The sequence below is a fragment of the Bombus affinis genome, chromosome 6 (assembly GCF_024516045.1).
Source record: "Bombus affinis isolate iyBomAffi1 chromosome 6, iyBomAffi1.2, whole genome shotgun sequence".
Classification (NCBI taxonomy): Eukaryota; Metazoa; Arthropoda; class Insecta; order Hymenoptera; family Apidae; genus Bombus; species Bombus affinis.
Window position 1 is genome coordinate 5,938,443 of NC_066349.1, and position 24,294 is coordinate 5,962,736.

The 24,294-nt window shown below is 39.2% G+C and overlaps 3 protein-coding genes across 5 annotated transcripts in view; 1 reads left to right on the plus strand and 2 right to left on the minus strand.

Moving 5' to 3' along the window:
• LOC126917309 (junctophilin-1-like) overlaps positions 1–8,019 on the minus strand; it is a 45,754-nt gene extending 37,735 nt beyond the window's left edge. The window contains exons 1-2 of the mRNA XM_050724055.1: positions 7,580–8,019; positions 1,414–2,015 (exon numbers count right to left, since the gene is read on the minus strand). Of these exons, the coding sequence (XP_050580012.1) occupies positions 1,414–1,703 (290 nt within the window). The 5' untranslated portion in view covers positions 1,704–2,015; positions 7,580–8,019. The remainder of the gene's footprint in view (positions 1–1,413; positions 2,016–7,579) is intronic.
• LOC126917337 (uncharacterized) overlaps positions 1–15,830 on the plus strand; it is a 52,268-nt gene extending 36,438 nt beyond the window's left edge. Inside the window, exon 3 of the mRNA XM_050724113.1 lies at positions 12,599–15,830. Within this exon, the coding sequence (XP_050580070.1) occupies positions 12,624–13,100 (477 nt within the window). The 5' untranslated portion in view covers positions 12,599–12,623 and the 3' untranslated portion in view covers positions 13,101–15,830. The remainder of the gene's footprint in view (positions 1–12,598) is intronic.
• The window catches only part of LOC126917327 (uncharacterized), a 108,617-nt gene continuing 99,657 nt past the window's right edge, over positions 15,335–24,294 (minus strand). For all 3 annotated transcript variants that reach the window (XM_050724095.1, XM_050724094.1, XM_050724093.1), the window contains one exon: positions 15,335–23,872. In XM_050724095.1, the coding sequence (XP_050580052.1) occupies positions 23,743–23,872 (130 nt within the window). In that variant the 3' untranslated portion in view covers positions 15,335–23,742. The remainder of the gene's footprint in view (positions 23,873–24,294) is intronic.

Consider the following 24,294-nt stretch of genomic DNA (forward strand, 5'->3'; position numbering starts at 1 on the left):
TATTGTGACATTTATGGTTACTATTAGGTAGGTGATTATTTTATTGTGAATACGTCATAACGTTCAGAGTCGCTTTTCCACATAACAACGAGACCAAATTCTCATCGCTCAAATATCAACTCTGGTCATCTCAACTATATAACGTTTCAATGTGCTCGTTAAAGAGCTCTACGTTTCCTCTTTGAACGAAAACCTTCATCTGTTCCGTAGTCGTTTATCTGGATCTGTGTCGTCTTTAGGATTCAGAAGATGAGGTTTACTGGTTCTTTCTACTTCTAGCGATGTATGTAACCCGTGAAAGCTCTGCTTTCGCTTTTGATAGAGAAGCTTTCACTACCTAATCCTATATTACGGACTGTCTATATTTAAGAAAACGATAGTTATATCATTCACGTACGACGAAATTGTAAATGAGTTGGAAGAAATTTGATCGAATAGAATCGATCGTTTCAAGTTTGGACCGTGTTTGTTCTATGGAGAGTAATTATTTTAGTCCTCTTACGAGTCGAGGAGATTTAGCTTTCGAGACAAGAGAACCGAGTTTGAAAGCATTCGACCGCGATCGAGATATCGATGCTGTGCCGGTGTATCCCCGAAATACTCGGGCATGCACGCTCCAGCAAGAACTAACGAGCCTGAACCAGTTTCATTTGCACGGATGCCTGTTTCAAGTGTTTATTATTCACCGAGAATCTTCAAAATAGAAAGACGAGTGACAGCAAGCAAATCTAATGTCTGTTTTTGTAGTTAATGGAAAGTCAATTAGAACATGAGGTAAAGATTGTTCTAGATAAATTGAAGATGAATAGAGGTCAATAACGTTTTTATTAATTAAATTCTTGATGCCTTTGATTTGACATCGTTCCGCTAATTGAAGACGGTTTACGATCTGGATAGTAACAATGTACACGGAGATTGGCTTAACCAAGAAGATCAATTTTAATCCGTAACGAACAGAGAGGGCATTTGTGGTTTTAAATCGTTGAAGGCCAGAATTCCAAGAGTTGCGATGTCTTTGTAGTATCCTAGACGAAGTTTCCAAAAGATATGTTTTATCGGAATTTTAATTTAATCCACATTATTAATGTTTAACTATAAACCGTTAAGAAATGATTTTCATATATAATATATATAAGTTGCATTTAATGATCGTCCTTACGTTTATTTTATATCGACGCATTTTGATAAAAAAAAAAAAAAAAAAAAGAAAAAGAACAGAAAGATCCCGTATATCAACATCCTAACGGGGTTCAATAACTCAGGGTTCTCAAAAAAAAAAAAAAAAGTAAGAAACCCGATCAAAGTTCGCCGAAGAGAGTCGAGAAAAGCGGCGTTAGTAAGCGAGGCAAGGAGCGAATAGAGCAAATTGAAAGCATGCCAAAAATTAATAAGAATCCGAAGGTCTGGTCTCACCTAGGCCAGGTGTAGACACCGGAGACCTCGAAACCAAAGTGCCAGCTACCAGAGTATGCACCTTGGCCCTTGGGTCCCGTACATACGCCGTGTCCATGAGCTTTTCCATCTTCCCAACCGCCGCAGTAGGTGCCGCCATCGTCGAAATCGAATCTGCCACCGTTAACCTGGGCACGATTAGACGCCGCCGTGGCGGTACCTGTCGCTCCAGGTTGGGCAGTGCTTATGCCACCTGTTTGAGGCAATTCGGCACCACCTGCCACCCCGTTCGGCGCTGGCTGTTGCTGCATCTCTTAACACCGCTTTCTAGTCTTCCACCACCTCCTCCTCCTCCACCACCAACTTGTTTCCCCACCACCCACGTCGTAATCTTTGCCTTTTTCTTTTTCTTCCTCGTCGTGATTGTGGTCGTAGTCGTAGTCGTCGTGGTTGTCGTGCTCCTTATCGTCGTCTTCGTCTTCGTCGTCTTCGTTAGTGTCGTCGCGCTGACCCGTTACCAAAAATCGCACGCGCCTCGTCTCCCTGCTGAACGTTGCTCCGTCATCCTTCCTTCCTTCCACCTCCACGATTCTTCTCGTTTTACGCGTACCACCAACGGACCTCTGCAAGATCACACGAACAACCCTTTGTTGATCACTCCAAGTCGTCGACGAGAAACACTGATCGCGTCAACTATTTTACTTAGCCACGTGAAAACTCGCGTACGCAATTATGTCCGATGTCTTCGCATGGGAGCGCGGGATCGTCTTAAAGAACGATTCGAAGAATCGACGAGACTCGAGCGCTACTATGCTCTAACGAAGAGATTCGCGTAAATTTCTCTGAACCAGCATGGTCACGCGTTATCGATCAATGATCGACCGGTTGGTTATTTGGATGTCAAGGATACGGTTTTTCTCTTCTTTGTGTACGATCTATAAATACGAAATTCAGCCCGAAGCGAGGCTAGACGAGAACGCTCTAGGATTCGACACGGGTTAATTTTAGTTGCCGTTGGTCGGACAGCAACGGACCTGAAAGGAACATCATCGCCGCAAAATCTCGAGTCTCGGCAATACGAACTACGATCACAGTTCATAAAGACGATCTCGTGACTCCCCTGCGAAACGGCTTCGACCGGCTTCCCGTGGCCTTGAAACACTTGAGGACACAAGGAGAATCGATACACCCGTACGATCTCCTCTGTAGCACCGTGCGTCGTTTTACACGTTCGATACTTTCGTCGATTTCTTATTCTTTGCACTTCCTTCTTCTCCTCATCCCTACGTTTCTCACCACTACCGATCGACAGGGTTCTAGCGATTCTGCTAATCGATCGCCGATTATCCTTCGAGCCTAACACGCGCTCGACTCGCACGCACACGCAGTCATTCGCACGCACTCGCCACCGTAAGCAGCCAGTTTAAACGCGGCTCAGATTCCCTATCGAGTCAGCAGCTGATTTCGCGCCACGCGACACGAATCCGCAACAATCGATAAAAGGAGAGGGAGAGAGAGAGCGTTTTCTCTTCTGCTAATTCGCCCCAAAATCGACGATTCCGATCAACGTCCCATCTAGATCCGATCACCTGTGATCAGTCGGCACTACGCGAACGGCACAATCGACGATACACTTTCGAGTTTTCCCGAATATCAACGTAGTAGTATCCGTCTCCAGGCATTCGATGGACAGTCTTAATACCAGGAGAGGATGCAGCAGGTTTTTCGTCGAACTTGTCGAAACTCGACGGCTGAACAGCAGCCGCGGTTTCGCCGTCCGTCTGACGCCGTTACGCAACGCTTCTATAAGCATCCGTGATCCGCTCGGAATGTGACCCTCTCTCACTCGCTCTCCCTCTGTTACACAGTCTATCTCCGTTCCACTCTTTCTCTCGTTGCTCTCCTTCCCTCTGTCTCTATCTCTCTTGTTCCACCTCAGCTTTAGCTCGCTCCTATCCTATGTTCTGTGTTCGTATGTCGCTCGGTCAGTTGTTAAAACGAAGGCGCGAAAGCTCGTCCGATTAGAGGAACAGTTGGAGCTTGGTTCCTCTCTTGATTAGTTGCTGGTCGCGTTAATCTACGTGCACGTAGTAGAAGAAGAGAAGAAGAAGAAGAACAGCGGCATTCTGTACCGCCTGGTCTCCCTGGTCCTCCTACGTGCGAACACGATGGCCAGTGAATCAGCCCGCGCCGCCTCTTCCTACATGCGGCCTCTTGTCGGTCTTAAAATATTCACTAGACTTCACGACGAGCAGAGTTTCGCGAGGAGCAGTGCCGTTCGGCCAGGGAATATAGAGCGATTCCTCGTTGGGCTCGACGGCCGATTCACCTCTATCCTTTCGTTTCGTGGATCCACCGAAAGAAACTACGCACGCGGTACACTATAGCAGAAAACGATAGAACTCAGAGGAACGAGCGATTAGCCGGTTGAAGCACACACTCGCACCTTCTTCTATCTCTTCTCTATTTCTCTTTCTCTTTTCTACGACGTACAGGGCAAGCTTCTAGGGATCGAGGTGATCATCGGCAACGTCACCGTTGTCTTCGTGTCCGATCGCGATTTACTTCGTGTTGTTAAGTCTTGGTAGGAGCGATAGTCGTTGGTGTGATGGTAATCGCGATGGTACGCGTCAGCATGATCAACGGGGGCCCGGAAACCCGGTGTCGTCGCGACGTCGACGTTTAACCGTTCGCGACCGCTGGCTAGACACGATTCACCGCACCCGCCCAACGTCCGTCCGCTCTAGCAACACGCTAGAGCGGTGCTCGTGCTCGAGCTCTAGCCTCGAGCTTCTCGGCTAGCTGGCTAGGAGCTTCTATTTTTACCATGGGGTGGCGAATTGTTCCCCACACCGGCGGCGGCCCACGAGGCGGCAGCTCGAGCGGACCAGAGGTTCGCCAATGCGACCGGGTTCAAACCATTTATAAATAGTAGGAGTTTCTCGCGCCTCTCGCGGAAAATCGGCGACGATTTGCCGGAATACGGATTCGGGTCTGACTCGATGCTTTCGAGGACGTACAGTACTGATTCCTGGATTAACCTGTTAACCGGGTCATCCCTTAACCCTTTCACGGTCCAATACCTTTTTAGCCTCCAAGGAAAATTATTTTTTAACGATTATTGATAATAAAAACAAATTTTGTCGAATGATCTAAGAGATGACAAATAAGGACTTTCTATTGATCGAGAACGTACTAAGGTACAGATAACATTGTGTACACGTAATATATATCGAGAGTGAAAGGGTTAACCCTGGTTCGTGAATACCAAAGAATAACTATAGAATCTGTTAATTGAATTCGTAAGAGGAATTTACGATAGGTTTGGTTCAAGAAGAATTTATATCTTTGATGTCTGGGTGGTTTAATTCGTCGATGAGTGCGAGGCAGTCGAGTTGTTCGTATTTCCGATTAACCAGCCGCCTTGTCGAACACGTGTACCGGAGCGTGTAGATAAAAATTAATGATATTTAGAAATAGCATCGGCGAACGCGATTGATACGGTATGGGCTCTGAATCCCAGTGAGATTCGCGCATACGAAACGAATACGTTATATTGCTAATTAACGTTTGTTGATGTACCGTGTATACTTGTATACGTAGGAGCTTAAACGAGTGATTCGAAAGAAAATTTCGCAGAGCCGGTAAATAGAGGATGTAAACGACGGTAAAGTATCATGGCATGAGTGTTCATTCAGATTTGTATGATTACTAATTCATGGGAGAATTTACGTGTTTGATATATTTAGATGATCCAACTTTGAATGAACGCGTAACGAGAAATATCAACAATTATATCTAGCACACGTGTTTCCTATTCGTAGAACATCCTTGCATAGAATGAAATTCGAGGAAATTTACGAGAAACTTGGAATGTTTCGTTCACTCGCCTTCTCAATGAAATCCGGAGAATATAATTTAACGAAAAACTTAGAAAACTCAGTGATAGATTTTTTGATTCTACCAAAAGTAGAAACATTAACGATCACATTCGGCGCGCAATCATGTTCCCTCTTAAATGGAATATTCTTCTTCCGAATAAATTCGAAGAAGCTTACAAGCAACTACGAAAACACTCAACAACCTGTCTTTCGATTCGATAACAGAAGAATCTTGACAACAAGTAAACGTAATAACTTGTACGTCGTTGAGTTGAAGTTGTAGTAAAAGTTACGAAATGGAGGGTGCTTTGCTTGCTACGGGAACGTGCAATGAGATCTAAACGACTGGGTGAACAAAGATTTCGATCGATCGATGAAACAGCATGGACGCGTCTATAGCCGGTGCATAGGACTGCATTTTTGATGCTGCACTCATCAATGTCGGTCAGTCGCTTTCCTCTCCCCTTACAGAAACTAGGCTTCCTTGAATTTATTAGAATACATTCCCCCGTGTCAACGATCCTACGAGACTCCGACTGCAACGTTGTCTATTTTTTTATCTTCTTCTTTGTGCGTCGAAGAATGAACGAAGAGAGCTGATCGAAAGCTACGGAGTCTATGTAGAACACGGTCCGTCCAATCCTCGCTCGTGTCCTCCCGCTTTTTTATATAACAGAAATCAATTAATCGATCCCCCTTCGGTGTGCCTATTGTTGCACGCAACAACGAGAAATAATTACGCGTTCCCCGATGATGCTCTCACGCTCGCCGGCGCGGTCACGAGAAAAAGAAAAGAGAGGCCACAAAGCGCCGGTATACCCTCATTATTAAAATAACTCCTCCTAGAGGATCGTTTTTCTCTCGAAACGCTCGTTCGAGTGCCAACTTCGAGACGATCGACCGCCTTCTTCTCCCAAAAATCCATCGACTTCCACCCAGTTAATTCTTCCATTTCGGTTCGATGCGACCGCCTCGATTGGCGTTTAGTCGACGAAAAATATTACAGGCCAAATCTAAGCGAACGTGCGACGCCCTCGTTTCACGCATGCCTCTTGCACCTGCGGACGCGTCCGACCGCACCGTGGCTGCGAATCGCATCGTCGTCGTCGTGCGTATCCGTGATCTTTGTCTCGTGTCACCCACTGATGATTATACCGATGTTCTATGTATGTATATAGTGTCATGGCTATCACGCGGTCGTTACGCGGGAACAGAAGCACCTGAGGAATCGTCGATAACGTCCACGAGGCTTGAGGATTCCTTAGGATCTTGCGAACTTACGTTACGCGCTCTGATATTGTAAGTTTTGTTGCACTAGTAAATAATACACGAGTAATAAATGTCCGTGGAAAGGAATAATCTGCAGGTAATCGCACGCATCCAGAATGTTCTCTAGTAAAAATTCGAAATCATCGAAAGGAGAAGCACGCTAAAATTAATCACCGAACATTCTATAATACGCTTAATGGACGATGGATAACGAGAAATCGATAAACTCGATCTATATCGAAGTAAGAACAGATATAGATATTTCGGAGTTGAGATTATCACGCAGCAGAATTGGTAGTCCTTGAAATATCGCGTCACCGGTGACCAAATCGAGGAAGATCCTTACATCTAGCGGTATCCTGCGAATGGACGAGTCGGGATCGATCCGCGAAAGAAGAAAACCGACGCACTCGCGACCCAAAAATACTTGGGAAAAATCATATTCGAAGCGCAGCTGCAAGCATCACTAAAGAAAACACACGGAAATAGAGCGGACACGGCTAGAGCACACGGTTCGCGCGCGCGAGAGCGAGGCGCTCGTGTCACCGTGACCCATCGGGAGAAGAAAGAAGCTAAATTGGAGTCCTTTCAACGTATTCTTCTCACCAACTATCCTCATATTTTCTCGCCATAATTCACGTTGCACACGCTCCACCCAGAACACACCACCAATTTTAAAGCTCTCTCGGGTTCGCACTTCCGATCGATCGATCCGCGCGAGCGGCACGTGCAGTTTTCCGCGGACGATTCCGGCCGAGTCGTCTATCGCGCACTACGCACTGCTCCGTGGAAAAACACGTTGTGCGTTTTTCCGCACACGTGCGCCCCGGCCCGCACACGGCACTTGTCAAGCGCACTTTCGCAGCTGCGCCACACCGCATTCACGCATGCAACCCTCTGCAGCAGCACAGGCACACGCATTCAACCAGACGCACGTTTCATCGATACTATATCGCGGTATGCTTGTGCACGATACTCATAGTTTAACCGTTAATACGATGCGATCGAAGTAGAGAAGATCGGAAACGACGATATACCGTGCCGTGATGTGGCGTCTCGACGCTCCGGCATCGATGGGCCACCGTGGACGCGTCGATCGTTGCTTCCTCTGTTACTCTCCACCGTTGCGCACCGGTCTCTGGCTCTACTCGACCCTGGTCCTTCTTCCTTTTTGATCGTTCACTGCCTATCCTCGTCGTGGTCGTTGTACGATGATCGTGTCACGCTGGTCGCTGTAAAGTTGTCTCTTCCCTTGGTTTCAACTCTCCTACACTTCCTGACACTTCCGGTTCTCGCGTGTCGTTCCGCAATAAAACAGGTATACTATGCCCCGCGAGATTCGTTTTATTGCGGAGGCTCCGGCTCGGTTTTCCACCTCTGCGTCGTCGACGTACACGCACCGTGGATACGGGAACGTGCGTCAGGGTGGTGGCATGATTGCGACTATCCACCTCAACGTACATCGCGGTCGGCGCTGCCCTCGACGCCGTGCGACGCCGGCGTCGTGGCGCCTCGAGTCGGCCGCTCGAGTAGCACACATGCGCTGCTCGATACCGATGGCCGCGATTCGTCGTTCGCGCCGTCTGTCTTGAGCGGGATATCCTACGATGAGCGAATTTTTCCGATGAATTTTCATTATATCAATCGAATCTCGTTTTTGATTATTTTTACTAGATGAAGCTGCCACTTAGCGTTTCTGTGGTTTGATTAATTGACCTGTGATATCCACAAATGAATTTTTTTTCAAAGAAGTGAAAAATTTTGTTCGGTTAATTAGAAGCAGATAGAACGCGGTTTCGTTTCGCTTGAATTTTAAATTAAAATAGTTTCACAAGTTTATATGTAGTTAAATATGAGTTTCAGGCAATCTGACAGTCTTCCAATCTAAATTTCTAATCTAAACTCCTGCCATTTGTTTCGGCTTATCTTACGAAATAGCACAATGTGGAGAGTGTCGTTCTATTTAAGCTCAAATATCATTCCCGAAATCGAGAAAATATTCTTGCCGGAATGTTCGTGGTAAACTTTTGCAATCGAACTTTCAACGAAGTTTCATGAGACAGAGCTTCGGAGTTAGAGAAAGCAAATTATTTCGAAGCATTTTAAATTAGAAAGAAACGCGAAAAGAACCTTCGAACATTGCAGGTTTCCACAAGCTACGGAGAGGGATGTTACGATAATTCGAACGTGATCGAACTAAATTTCAGGCTCGAGCGAATTCACCTCTATCAGATCCCGTACTCGAAAGTACATATAAACAAGAAGATGGAATAAGGAGGGATGGCAGAACACATTTACATGCATGTCGAACCAACTATGTAGTACATATTTCGAATGTAGGATACAATATGTGACCACTGGATGGAAAATCGAGGTGTGGCAGCGTTTACTGGAAAATCGAAGGCAATTACTTCTGTAATACGCTTCGTAAAATTCAATAGATTCGACTATCGACAAGAGAAATGGTTCATCCGTCGCATTGTCGTATCTTCCGTATAACAATACGTCAGATAAATTTACGAATATATCTTCTTCGTGATCGAGCGATTTAAATATTAGACAAACTCTTGGAACCTTGATCACGTGAGCTCGTTGACCGTGGCTTATCGTTTCATTTTACGATAAAATTACATTCGCTATGGAAAGTACGAAACACTTTTGTTTCTTAAATTATAAGTTTGAATTTATCAATGACATAGGATTTTTTATCCTTAAGTGAATATCTATGAATATTACGATTATGTTTTCTTATTTATAGTGTACAGGATTCTTCAGAAACAATATCGTTTATTAATCGTTGTTAAACAAATTTTGCCATCTGCTGGCAAGATGTCAGCACAGGGCGACTGGTAACATCGTCTGTATCGACGGACAGTTAAATATCGACATTAAATCCAGGCTCAAATAGATATCCACCGTTGTTGTGTTCGTATGCACTGCGTCTGGTCTGTGATTGGCGATCATATTCTTTGGAATATCGAATTTTACCATTGAAAAGTTACCCTTAGTTAAATGTACACATGAGATACATAATACATATTATCATACTGTAAATTTTGTTACACGAACTGAAATACCGACTGTATTCCTCCCTTACTCTGTCCTTATTTATTTTCATGTTTCTTCTCATTTCTCATCCCTTTTACACCCCTTAACTGCTTGTTTTTCTAAGATGCGTGGATAACATTGTAAACTACATTAATACAATATAGAAATATATTTAATATTTTAAACATTGGTTGGTCCTTATTGCCAAAAAAACGCTTTCAGTATTGCGTAATAATTAATTAATAATAATAATTATAATTAAGTAATTCGATCGTTGTCCATATTATATATACATATTTAGTACGAATCGGAGTAAATTTTTATTTCGAATATTATTTCTTACGGAAACAGCTAAAAATTTGGAGTTTATCTCGTCGTTACTACGTATGCTAAGTTACAACAGAAAATATCGTTCGACATAACTAAAACTCACGACATTGATTATGTTTGACATTATCATAAATCGTAATGTCGCTATCGATTTGTTTCGTTACGAACTGAATTGTTCTTTTTATAAAAGGGATAACCTTTTACATATTTATCACTATTATTTTTTATTTATCACAGTGCTATGTTCTTATAATAATCATCCTGATGCAACATGAGAATTAGAATTTTGTCCTCTCATGAGTTAATAAAAATCAGATCATAGAAAATTAACGGAGCTGAGAAGCTAATTACATATGTATCTATAATATAGTTAATTAGTTGCTAATAAGCATAAGAATAAAACGTTACATTGCTAAATCAGCTATCATTCATCGATATATCTACACTTTAACAAGCTGCGTCGTAATTTATGGTGTTTTTATCCCTGCCATCGCATAACCGCTAACTTGTCAGATTACACGCTATCATTGACGTAGCTAAATGTGAACGAGATTTATCTCAGGGGTAAGAAGTCAGTAGCAACATATGTACATTTTAGTGACAAATCTTTGTATTCGATAAAAACATATAAAAAGATATAATACATTTCCTGAGGATTGCATAATTTCACGTGTTTCTCTAAGAAATGTGAAAAATCTCGCTGATAAAGATACTTTGATGCACTTTCTTCTGCAAAGTTGAATGCAACGATTGGCACCAACAGGAAGTAAGAAATCAAGAATAAATTCATGTTTACGTTATAAAATATGTTTTGTATACTAAAAAATCGATTCGCAATACAGATGAAAAATTTGAAATTATTTTCCCAATTGTATCCATATCGAGATTTGTTTTAATTTTATTACTAATTAAAATTCTTATCGAATAATATTACAATTATCCATAGTAATTTCCTTTATTTCGATTAATTTCAAACGAAATAATTCCTTAAGAAGAAAAGAAAAACCTAGACCTATTATTCTTTAAAATAACAAAGTAAGCGCTATCGAGCACTTTATCTTCTTTCGATAAATTTCTAACGAAATAATTTTCTAAAGCAGCAGAACTCGAGGCAGATATTTCTTTGAAACGCTACATTTATCGATAGTCGTCTCTTTTCTTTTCGTAAATCTTTCCTGAAGGAATTTCCTAATATTATTCAATTTTAAGATGACTTCTTTTTTAAATTCTTAATTTCTACGGAACTTTTGACCAATAATCCATGTTTCATAATATTCGTAAAAATACGAGAATGGATAAAAAATGATCTTAATTTGATCAGATGGTTTGATTAAATAATTAAATTCATAATTTATCACGAATATCGAATCGCTACGCCATTGGATAGCCAAGGCAAAGTCTAGTCAGGGAACAACCAACTTGTATGCATCGGATTTCAACCGGTAATAGAATTATTTTCCCTTGCCCCCGATTGATTTCTAGGCAGTGCCCAGTACTGCGTGCAGTGTCTCATAGGTGAGAACTCGTGTAAATAGTCAAAGGGAATGGAGGAAAATCAGGAGTATGTACGAAAGTAATCACCATTGTTGATTTTTCGATCAATCGTAAATTTAATAAAAATCGATTTTCGACGGTAAATCCGATAACAGTTAGATAGTAAATCTAAGTGTATCGTTCATTTTGTAGTAATAGTCATAAAAAAGTCTCGCTAGTTTTACGACTAAATTTAAAAAAATGGTATTCTTCACTGCATGTGCTATATGAAATATCAAATGAAAATTACATCAAGTGAGAAAGTATCGAATGTTGGATTTATTATTTTTTAAGTGGCAAGATTTATCTTCGTTTTAAAACAATTAAACAAATTCACGAGATTATCGAGAAACGTTCTATCAGACACATTGAGTCTTTCATTTTTTTCATTATAACTTTATTTTATTGATCGCAGAGAATCTCTTCTTCTTTAGGGGATTGAGTTTTTTCAAACTGCATCGAAATCAATTGCATTGAAATCAATTGCATCGAAATCAATTGCATCGAATTGGTATAATTTCAAGTTATTAATTATTTCAAATTAAATACTTCAATAGCGGAAAAATATTTGTGGACCTCTTACGAGACTTCGCTGAATTCATGAAAAAAACAAAGTCGATAACCTCTAACCCTACCGAAATTTATTAATGTCCATGAGTCATGTACAATTAGTATCTAATCCACCTCTGGATTCTGCTAAGGGAATACGTACGATTAATCGCGTGTAAGATTAAACGCGGTGCATTTTCTTCAAAACCGAGTCGCGTTTAAAAAAAAATCTGTATTTCTTCTTATTCGAACTCTAATTTATTCGACTAAGAAATAGATGGTGATTAGAGACAAATTAATTGAGCAAACCGGAATTTATTCTTTGAATTCTTTGTCGTCACCGCAAGTTCAATTACAGTTCGAGTGTAATTAATCTGCATCGTTACGAGAGGCTTAATTGCGTCTTATTTGTCACCGCGTAAACTTTCTTGTTATTGTTATTTCACAAAACTTCGCTTCTGAAATACATGAAATCTCTTCAGCTATTTAACGCTCATTTCTATTGCGATGTTGCGTCAGCCAATGATCGTGAGTTAATACTGATTTCTCTCGAATATAACGAAGTGGTGCGAGCCATCGATCTTGTTTCTTTTCAGACGTAGCAACGCAGCAACCAAAAGCATGGATCTCCTCGGTCTATCCTTCCAGTCTCTGAATTTTAGAAACAATAAACCTCAAGAAGACGATTTCCTTGACTTGGAAAACCAAGAATGCGAGGAGTCTTCCAAACAATCTAAAAAGAAACCATGGAAAAAATCTACGGAAGACTTGACATCGTGTAGCAAGACCGAAAACCAACATCCAAACCAACAACTGAGGATGATTAGCTTGGACGAAGTTGCGTGGCATGACAGTGCTAACAATTGCTGGATCGTGATACACGATTTTGTTTACGACTGCACAGAATTGTTGAAGAACCATCCTGGTGGATCAGACGTGATTCTTGAATACGCTGGCAGAGACGCGACTTTGCCGTTCATTGGCGCTGGACACTCTTCTATGGCGAGGCAGAACTTAGAGAGATACCTCATTGGTGAACTTCCGCTCGAAGAAAGAATCTTTCGTGTATCCAACGGTGTCAAAGTCGCTGGATTTTAATATATAATTACGTTTGATATTCTATTTGTTAGATGATTTTTGTTCAAAGACACGTTATAAGTATATATCGTGTTCTGTGCGTGCGTGTGTGTGAAGATTTCGAAATTGTGAAATTTGACCTAACATTAATCTTATACAATATGAAGATTCTGGAAATCCGCGATAATTACGCGATTAGACGTAAAGATCAAAGACCAAGGCTAATTTCAGTTTTGCCGATGTTCTTAGTCTTACGACAAATTTTTTCGTGCGCTGCCGTCCTTTTATGCATTACGCGATTAAATATCTGTATTAAGTGTATCAAGTTCCTACGTTCTCTTCTTACAGTAATAGAATAAAGAAATTTTATAAAGTCGTTCCTTAAATCAACGAAAGAAACGTATCTTTAATGTTAATGTTTTATCATCATTTGATACTCAAACTGCGAATATAAGCACAAGCACAAGCTCATCGCTATATTTATGAAATAGATTTATTACGAAATCGATATCTCGTCGCATAATTGTGGTGCAAGATGAAATGTTTAAATGTTATGAATTCTACGAATTTCTATTCTTTCTGTTTATAACGTAGGATTTAAAAATACATTTATTATAGTTCAAAACACTCTAAATGTAGAATGACTTTCAACTTGTTATTTCTGGCATTAAACTGGATTCAGTTGAATTTAGTATAAGATATCTATATTTATATCTTGATAATATAAAAATATTACCTACGTTCGATCGAAATGAAATTCAAATATAAACTGTAAAATATAACTTATAAATAGAATATAAATTATAAAATATTGAACAATCTATGGAATATAACGTATGAAAATATAAATATTCTTTGCTTAGCAATAAATCAACAATCTCATTACTATCCTATGTTGAAAGCAATACTACGAATCACTCATTAATACCAGAAAACCAAGCACACGAGATTCTAATTCATGCACTGTTTCACACGTTTGTTCTCGTTCGAAGCGGAATTCAAATAACGATGACGAATTAACTATCAGCGTGTATTATAATTTCACCGCGGCATCGCGCACCGGTTCACCGCGTTGCTAATACAGGACGATCGTGCCAAGTACAATTAATCGATGCAATAAGCAGCGAGTCATGTGAAAACGCGCAATTCATGCTTAATTATCCCCGGTGACGATCTTTATTTGTAATGTCGATATGCAGAGACGATAACGAGGCTTTAATTGTTTCTTCTCATCGGGCTGTTGCATTGGTTCGCATCATTTGACACGCGGTCTCTCGTTCGTTTGATCGGCAACCGGCATATTAACGACGTGGAATAATCCGATGTCGTGTCGAAAAGTAACATTAAATGTATTAATAAAGCTCGCGTAACATCGGTCTCGAGGCGGTTAACAGAGAAGAAACGCGTGTCTACAGCTCGTCCAAACTGAAACAGGAAATTTTACACGCATGTAAAAGTTTGTAGTTCTGTGGAAATTTGTATCGTGTTGTGTGATAATTAATAGATGGCGGATATTTATCAATTTGAAATATGTCGACGTATACAGATACATACAAAATATACAAATAACATACTAGTGAAATTTCGACACATTTCGTATATTCATAATAGGTGTCTTCGAAGCTACTATCTTAATTTCGTGAGCTTGTGTGCATGTATCTCGTGCAACATTTTTATTTTTTCAAAAATTATATATGCTTCTATTAATGTACGTATAGACTATATAAACTGTAAAGCTTAGCTTTCATCGGACACGATGTATTTCTTGAGTTAAAAGCAAAGGAAGCGCGTGCAAGGTCGATAAATCAGCTTTTCGGAGCATCGTCCCAATTGAGTCGGCGTACACTCACGGGAACCGTCTGGGTTATTGCAAGAGGTGTTTCATTCTTTAATTAGACACCGTGAAATTAGATACGTTCGGTGTGTCTGCGGTTGCGGGTTAAGGTATTTAAGTCACGCCTTCCTGATCATCTTACATCGTTCCATCTAGCACTCGTTTCTTCGTGTCCATTTCGCGGCTGTACCTTTTGATTTCTCCTATATGTACAAGCGAAAAGCACATTACGCTTAGCACGACGATATCGTTCAACGTTGTGCTCTAAACGTACATCTCTCTTAATAAGTATTAGGAATTTATACTTGTGTGAATAACGAGAAATTTCAAAAGTCATTCGAATCTTGTTAAAAACTCGGGAATTATTATATTTCGTTTGAATTCTTTGGGATATAAAGAGGAATAAAAGGGGAATAAATGGTACGCTTTACATCGGTACATTATATTTCTTGGTCCTCTAAACATTCATAATATACACAACATACAATATGACATAGCGGTTCAGCTTTGTTTAGTTTCTCGTTCGAACGCGGTACCGATAGAACGTTGTAATTAAGTTTCTCGTTACTTGCGAACGTTGCTTTTCCCTCCGCCACTATTTCCTCTTCCAAGTATCTATCGTGTGCCATTGTGCACAAGGGCAGGAGATAGATCAACATTCACGGAAATTAGTAGGAGATATACACAATGATGAGAAAAATATTTCTATATCGGAGTAATGCGTCTACTAAATACCATCGTAGATTCTGCTCTCTTTTTTTTTCTTTTTGTTTTTTTCTTATTTAGTTTACAACGCTACGTCTCTTATCTCGTACTCTGTATGGAAACACTTGATCATTTTTCACTTTCGCTCATATTCTCGTTGAATGATTTCTCTCGTTTCGTCTTCGCTTGCGGTTTCGGATTAAATTAGAAAATTTCGTTCAGTCAAATTTAAATTTCGGAGAAACGATACATCACGCATACCAATGCAATAATCAGAATCGTCTGGTTGCTTGCATTGTGCATGCTTTATTCACAAGACAATGTTCGAACGATAAGATTTCCGCGCTATTTTAGGAGAATCGTAAACAATGTAACCGAGGAAAAAGGAAACTTTTCATTTCGCAACTCGTTCAAGGCAAGATTCACGTTCAAGACGAATAAACAAGATAATTAAAGATAAACGATTATTTAATAAGCGTAAGGTGTTTATAAATGCCGACAAGCGAAGAGTTTCACAATTCAAACACCGAAAAATATTCAATTTCGTACGCTCGACGAAACGATTCCATACACACGATACAATGCGAGCTTTCTCGTTTAAACGACGGTTGAAACACGCAAATTGACACGAATTAATCTCGTGCGGGAGAACCTATGCATTTTAGAAGTTTCGCGCTCTTTGGCAGTCCTGGGTTCCATTCCCCCTGCGATTAATTACGCTGGAAGTCAAGATGCTCCGAGAAATAAATCCCCTTCAACGCATCATTGTTACACCTTCTTTTACATTTATTATCTCTTTATCGCGTGAACGATAAACTGTGTGCGCTTAGACGTACATGTATCATCTGAAGAGACGATTTTCCTGTCGCTGTCGTTATTGTAAACGCGATGAATAATTTTAGCCCTGCTACGATCTTTCAATTTTTACTTTATAATCTCACGTTTCAATTGTAAAGATCTTAAGAGACATATATATATCATCAAACAAAGTAGTTGTACCAGATTAATTTTTATAAAATTCGGTTACCATAATTTTTATAATAGAAATAATGCAAGTGATTCAATCAATTAATCTGGAAGATTATTATATATAATATATGTAATAATAAATAATAATAATATATATAAATATATAAATAATAATAGCTAATAACGTAATAATATTATAATTATTATGTATATATTATATATAATGTTATTATATAACTATTTATGGCAAGAATAAAAGAGGCTTTTAAAGATGAAGAAACACGATTCACTTAAGTGAGTGATGGAAAGAACGTAACAGGATTAATTATATATTAATTATATACCACTGAAAGCAATTCTTCTCGTTCACCTCGTAACGAGTGCTTCGTCAGTTCCGCGTTTCTGTTTAGTCTTAGAAGTCAAGATTCTTGCACAGTTTGTGCTCTCAAGCCTCGTGGAAGCAACTCGAAAGGAGATTAAACTGTTTTCATGGTCGAAGAATGCTCGACAGCGCATAGGAGAATCACACGCTTGAAACTCGACGAGGTTAATGTCAGCTAACGTTAGATCGTTTGAACAGGAGAAGCACCACGAAGTACTAAATCTACGCGACTGCATTATTTTTTTTTCTCCGCTTTTTCATTCTTTGTAGCGCTAAACACCGTCTCGAGTTCGTTCGAACACAAATTCGTTCGATTTTCTAGTAAACCGAACTCCATCCGTCGACTCTATGCATTGAATTCTATGCGTTGAACGTTTATTTCTATGCCCATCAATACGGCGGAGAATTGACGGCACACTGGTTTCGTTATCCTTTCGCCGTATTAATTTTACAGCGAAATTATTTGCGATTTTCGGGATTTCATATTAAGGGAATGAGTTATTAATCCCTCGAGTGCCGATGACGTTTCATTTGCGTATGCTGCGTTGCTCGAGATTACAGCGATCGATCGGGTAAACACTGTGGATCACTGAGAGATTCGTGGATTATTCGTAGCGGTATCCACATCGATCCGTGCGAAAAGTCAGAGTTCACCGTGCGCCCGTAACGTGTTGTAACACCGACTATACGTATCGTGAATTATTTATTAACTGAAATATTGATTTTCTAACGAGATGATATAACGATTGGCGAAGAAGCTGTTGAATATTGTTTGGAAGCAATTCGTCGTTCGAGTAGAAAAAGGATTAACAGGTATTCGTAGCAAATGGTGATTGACAGACATTACTTTAATTCCTTATCGCGTAATTCTTTCTTTTCCTTTTGTTTATCAACGATAAAATTGTTTAGTAATAAAAACAACTATTGAAAATGATACATTAAGTGATGAGTGATTATTTCATTATAACAAGACAGAAATGACTTGTCATAAAAAGAAACGTGATCGGAGACATTCCCGAACCCGAATCATCATCTACGACGCTAAATTTCAAGCACCTTTTGATCATTCGCATTTTTTCAACGTAAAATACGGATTCCGAATCGTCGAATCGCTTCGTTACTCGAGTTTACGTTAGATGCTCACAAGAGTATGGCAATAATACACTAACGAGTCACGTTTTACGTGTTCTTAGCGACTATCGTACATCCACCTCGTCCCACTAGACCTACTTACGATCCGCAGAACGCCATCGTTAAATTCTTAATAACATCTGTTTTATAATCCTCTCGTAATATTTTTGCATCTTCTTTTCCCACGAATGCATAAAAATCCACAGTCGATTATAATAATATTAGTCCAATTGTGCAAGAAGATACTGATAGTTACCTATATACATAGTAAATTTCCAAATGAAAATATGGCGAGTCATTATTCCAAAGAGACGACGTAAAAAAACAACTTTTCTAAATCTAAAAGGAGCGTCCCAATGGATGCACGACCTTCGTGAAATATTTACAATTATTCTTAAATTACCAAGGCGGAACGCTTCGTTAAGGATAACAGAATGTACGCATTCTGCGGCAATGGGAACTCCTAAACTCTATAAATCAACAGACAAGACTATTCGCTCTTCTAAATTACACCGAATATGTCGGAACGTTGTTCTAAATACGATAAACGTGCCGATGTGAAACAACGTTAATACGTTGCAACATCGGCACGTCTCTTCTCTCGTTATTTTTCTTTTTTCTTATTACAACACACCGACTTTAATTTACACGCTACTTTCTGCTTTGTATGTCGTTAGGACAGCCTAGGTTCGTAGGTTCGAACGCCTAGAGCGCCGTAGTTTACTTAATTACAGAGTCTTCCTATGGTCTAATGTGGTACGTCGAGTGGCTCGATAACTTTACACGATTAATTATTGTAATTATCCATGGGAATTGTGATTACGGCTAACGAAGACGATTAGTTGCGCCCAGAGCAGTACGACGATTTTTCATTTCTCGTCGAATTAAATTACCTCTTTTCTTCGTTAATATAGAGATCGAGGATGGGGGGCTGGAAACGATTCGCGTATAAAAATTCCATGTCTCGAGTCTTTAACTGAATCGTTTAATCGATACTGTGATATTATGTATTTTCAATACATTTGATCGATGGATCTTACGAGCGCAGAGGAACGCCATTTATCTGGATATTGTCGATAGCTATCCGGAAACGTTAGAATATGTGAGATTATGTATAAGCGTGTGTATGGGAACAGTCTAGATTTATGATAGGTCAAGATAGGTCAACAGGAAATTCAAGAAGCATCGAATACGTCGAAATACGTATCAAGATATGATTGTATATAGGGCCTCTTTTTCGAATAACAAGCAATAAACTTGCAGTGACAGAGTTATTAATACGCGTAACATATGTATTAATTACGAATAAATTTTCGTTTGGTAATACAATGTCTGGATAATTGATATTCTGCGGCGTCGTTCCGTGAACATTCGTTAAAATTTCGTCAACGCATACTTCTGAACCTTACAGTGTATTTGCTGTGACGAAACACTTGAGTATTGTTACAGAATCATGTGAAACGAAATGTTTCCGATAAATTCGTATCGTTCACGTATTTAGCTTAGCAACGGGATTGCGTACCCAAAAGAAATTCAAGGACACTATATTTAATAACAATATATTAACTCTTTACGTTTTACGATTAGATATACGAATATATACAACATGACAATAAAGGTCGACACGTTTTTCTATTTCCTATAGAAATTTTTAATGTCCTGCGATTTCCTTCGCACACCCATAGTGCCTTTGAATCGATACGATAACTGTAACGAACTAGGATAATTCGCAGATATTGAACGTTCCATTCAGAAAAAGAACGAAAATTTTGAGTGAAAATCTACCAGATTGTGTAATAAGTGGACTGTGGATGTTTATACATTTGCTGAAAACTGAAATGTATAAAAATATGTAGAATATAATTTGATATAGTTTGTGTATATAAAAATATATGAAACGTCTACGGTCAAATATTTGTTATAGTACTCAGAGAGTGAAACAAACTTGTAATGAAATTTCTTGATATTTCCATAGACATTAATAGTTTTCAGAAATATTTCTAACTATATTGCATATGTGAGCGATGATGAATGGACACACGATAAATCCGAGAAGCAACAGGGATACGTATTGCTTAGTTTGCATAATTTGATGATAGGGTCAGAACGAAAATCAGGGCTGTTTTTAGTAAACTAACTATTTATAACTGAAATCACCACAGCTTCGTTAATTCTCGTAATACATGAAATATGTGTTGAGTTTCAATATACAGAGATTTTGTTAAACGAGTAATGGTTAAAATTAAAAAATAAAATATTTTGGACAATTTGTTAAAGATATACAACAGTTCAAACTTATTACACAACCTAATATAATACTCGTCCCACTTTCGATCGTTGGAAACAAACCACGTGGTTGTTTCCTCGATAATTTTGACGAATGGAAAGAAGGACATTTACCAAGAAAGATGAAAAATGAACTTAATGTGGCGACAGTCGATGTATTTGTAGTGAACACAGTGTTTGCTTGGATAATTTGTTTATCGATAAAACAGGATCGACAGTGAACACGAATTTGAATTTCATTTTGAAACGACCATCGAGGACCTGTTAAATTCTTTTTCGAGGTTTCATTCATTGAATCAACCGACGATTGAATCAACTTCCTCGCAATCGAGGCTCGAGTCCATTCAATGCAAACTTTGTAAAATATGCTGCTTTCGTTGGTCTTTAACGTAAAATGGGTAAAATTATCGTGACTATAAATAATATAATTCCCACACTGAATCCAGCATTAATCTTTTCGTTCATCAAAAAATCCATAGTATCCATATACAGCGACATCTAAATGCCTAATGCAAAATTATAAGCCCATTTACATAAACGATTGGATGCAACCGTGCATTACCCTATTCGCTCATCGATGATGTGGTGTCACGTTGCACTCGTAATACAAACATTAGATAATCCAACAGCAGAATGACTAGTACCGTTCAAATTACGTGCAACGTTTGTATAAATCTAGATGTACGTACTCGTAATCGCGATAGGAATCAGAACATGCACGCGTAAAAGCCGTAGAAAAAATAGAACTCTCTAGCGAGATCACCGTATTAAAACAAAGAATAAACGATCTATAACGCCTGTAAAATTAGGCCTACGCGAACATTGTGCTTCCTCGATTCATTCCGAAATCGTTGCATCTCCCTTCGTTTAATTTCTAATTAAAAATCTACGCTTTCGTTTCTAGTAACGAGTTCTACGTGTTTATGAAAATTATCGAAAAATGAAAGTCAGTATGACCAAGGCTCTCTTACGCGATAATCTAGCAATTAATATTATTAGTAAATTAATAAATTACAAATTGTAGGTAGGTTCTCCTTTACAATTTAAAGTTTTACGTCTAGAACGAGTTCTAATTTGTAAAATTTATTTGCGGAATTTCGCACATTTAATTCAATTAAACTTTTTATCGTTATACAAGAGAATTTATACGATATATTCACGCTAAACGTATGAAGCTTGCATCAAAGAAATAAAAATGAAAGCTACGTGGAAGAATACATATTTATAATGCGAAGAGGAAAACGAACATTTATATTTTACAAAAAGATATTAATATCCCAAATGGTTGTAAATCCTTAAAATTTGAAAAATTATGAACTGATCATTCTCATCACTTCCGTAGCTCCAGCGTTAATAATATGACATTATTAACTATATTGTTCAAATTAGATATTAATTTAGTACTTGGAATTTGCAATTTGTGATTTGTAAAATTTCACTAATAATACTAGTTCGATTGTGTAAGAGTAAAGTGTTTTAATTGCTATAAGAAGACACGGAACGAAAGGTATTCTTTCTTTTCTTCCGTTTCGTTAGGCGCACATAAGGCCTGGACTAGCCAGAAAGGACAAAGGCAATGGCGAAATATTTCGTTTTCGGTTCACAGAACGATCGATCGATTACCGAAGATGAGACGTCAAGTACTGCGAGTAAGAGCTTCATTCTAAATTATTCGTCGATTGCTTGCTCCTAGCTGAATTATCTACAAACGTTCCGTCGCACTTGTGATCCGTGAATAGCGAATGCAATTGTCATTCGTACGTACTGTGAGCTCTGGAATTTTCGATTTGTACCATCCTTTGGAATAGAATCAAGTAACACGATGTATATCGATTTGGTCGTTTCATAAGTTCTGCTCTCTGTTTATTATCAATTGTCAATGCAGTATTCTTTTCTACTTATCAAATTATATATTTTGTTAGATAATTATTTTCGATTTTTCTAATTAGTATCCATTCTTTAACACGTGCGTTGCTACTGCCATATACATTGTATCGATTCAAATATTTAGCAATAGTAACAGAAAGACCACATCAAGTAATGAAATTAAAAAAGAAATAGCAACTGAGAATATAATCTACGAGACAGAAGAATATAACAGATGGTTTTCTAGGTTCCAGAGGGGAAATTTTTATCAAAAGTTTCTACATACTATTTTTATCAAATAGGTGTGGTAGCTTAGGTACAGAAAAATTAAAAGTTTTCAGATAACAAAATACGATGAAAGACAGCGGCGGTACTTCATATCAAATTTCTAACAAATAGAACAGCACAACTTATGAACCAACCTGTTACATACACTAGGTTATTTGTTCAAAGAAAGATTTGTGCAAAGAACACAGAATCTCATCACTTAGGGTGACTACAGACGAGTCAACTGAGTAAGTCGAATGGCAAGTAAGAAGTCGCTTTGTATAAGTGAAAATTTAGGCTAGCTCAATCGAAAGTCGATTAAGGATCGAGTGATGGGTAAAGTTTTCGTATACAAACACAAAAATTTAAATACGTAGATGAGTGAAACCTACTTTTTTATATTTCGATTACGGTTTTTTACCTGCCACTCGTTGCCATCGATTAAGCCAGTCGATTAAATTTGCATTTACACAAAGCGACTTACTAAAATTTCTCACTGATCGACCACTTAGTCGAGCCGTCTGAAGCCATCCTTAGCGAAGAGTCTTCCCCGTTAAAGACACCAACGGGGAATCTATGAACGTCCAGAATTTCGACGGAGAAGCGCTAGACGATGTCGTGGAGAGCAAACTCGAAAGTTTCGAGCGTTCTCGGGATTTTTTGCGTGGATAACGTTGACAGTTTCCTCGAGATCCTCGCGGTTTCTCGGAAGTTTCTCCACGTTCCTCCAACAGATTAAGTCCAGCATGGTTGGAAAAACTTAGAGGATCTCCGGCGACTTCCGGCCGTCTGGGAAGTTTCCAACTAGCCTTAAAAAATTCCGAACGCTCGCCCAACTTTCGAAATCCCTTTCGTGCTCGTGGACGTCCATCGATTTTGTTTCTCCTCTGGATAAAGTCGAGCGAAAAAGTTACACTTAATTATCGGTCATTTCACGGTAGTCGTGCTAGTTCGAAACTTTTCACGTTTCTAATTCTACCCGGACACGATGAAAGGAATAGCAAGTTAAAAGGAGGAAAAAAGAAAAAGGGATCGAGGGGCGTGATCGATTATACCAAAGTCGATCGAGGGTTTTGTCGCCGGAACCTTGACGGGCTTCGTTGCATCCACGATGAAATTCTTGTCTTCTAACGGTCGCGAATAGAGACGCCTCGATTTTTCGAATCGCTGCAATTCTCTGGCTATGTTCCGTTCCGGATCGCTACACGGATCTTCGCTGTGGCTTACATCAAGCTGCACAGAGCTATCCCGTTCTCGAATGCTGATTGCAACGCGGTCGTTTCCATGCAGAACGCGCCATCCTCGTACATCGTCGCGATTCTTTGCTGCTGCACACGGCTCTCGCTTTGGGATCTGAAATCGTGCGTGAGATTAATCTTCTTGGGAATCGCGTGTCGCTTGAAAAATTATATAATCGTGTAATCGTCTTCGAGGGAAAGAATTTTCAGACTTTTTAACCGGTCCAATAGCAACGTGAGAAATAGTTGATGGAATAAAATTGAATTGCAGAGAATTGTGTTGAATTAAAAACAGATGTTGATTCTTGGAGGAAAAAGGGAATGAATAGGTCAGAAGCAGAACCATCGGAATTTCAAATTGATTTCGAGTACAAAGATCTTCTATCTTCTGTCAAAATTGCAATAAAATGTAAAAAATGCTATAGTTAGGCATATTTTGTAAAGATATGCTCGCAGCAACAATATTTGTTCCTTATTTGCTCCCAATTTGCTTCTTAGACACGAAAGTATCAACGAAACTTTGAAAATCGCGTGTTA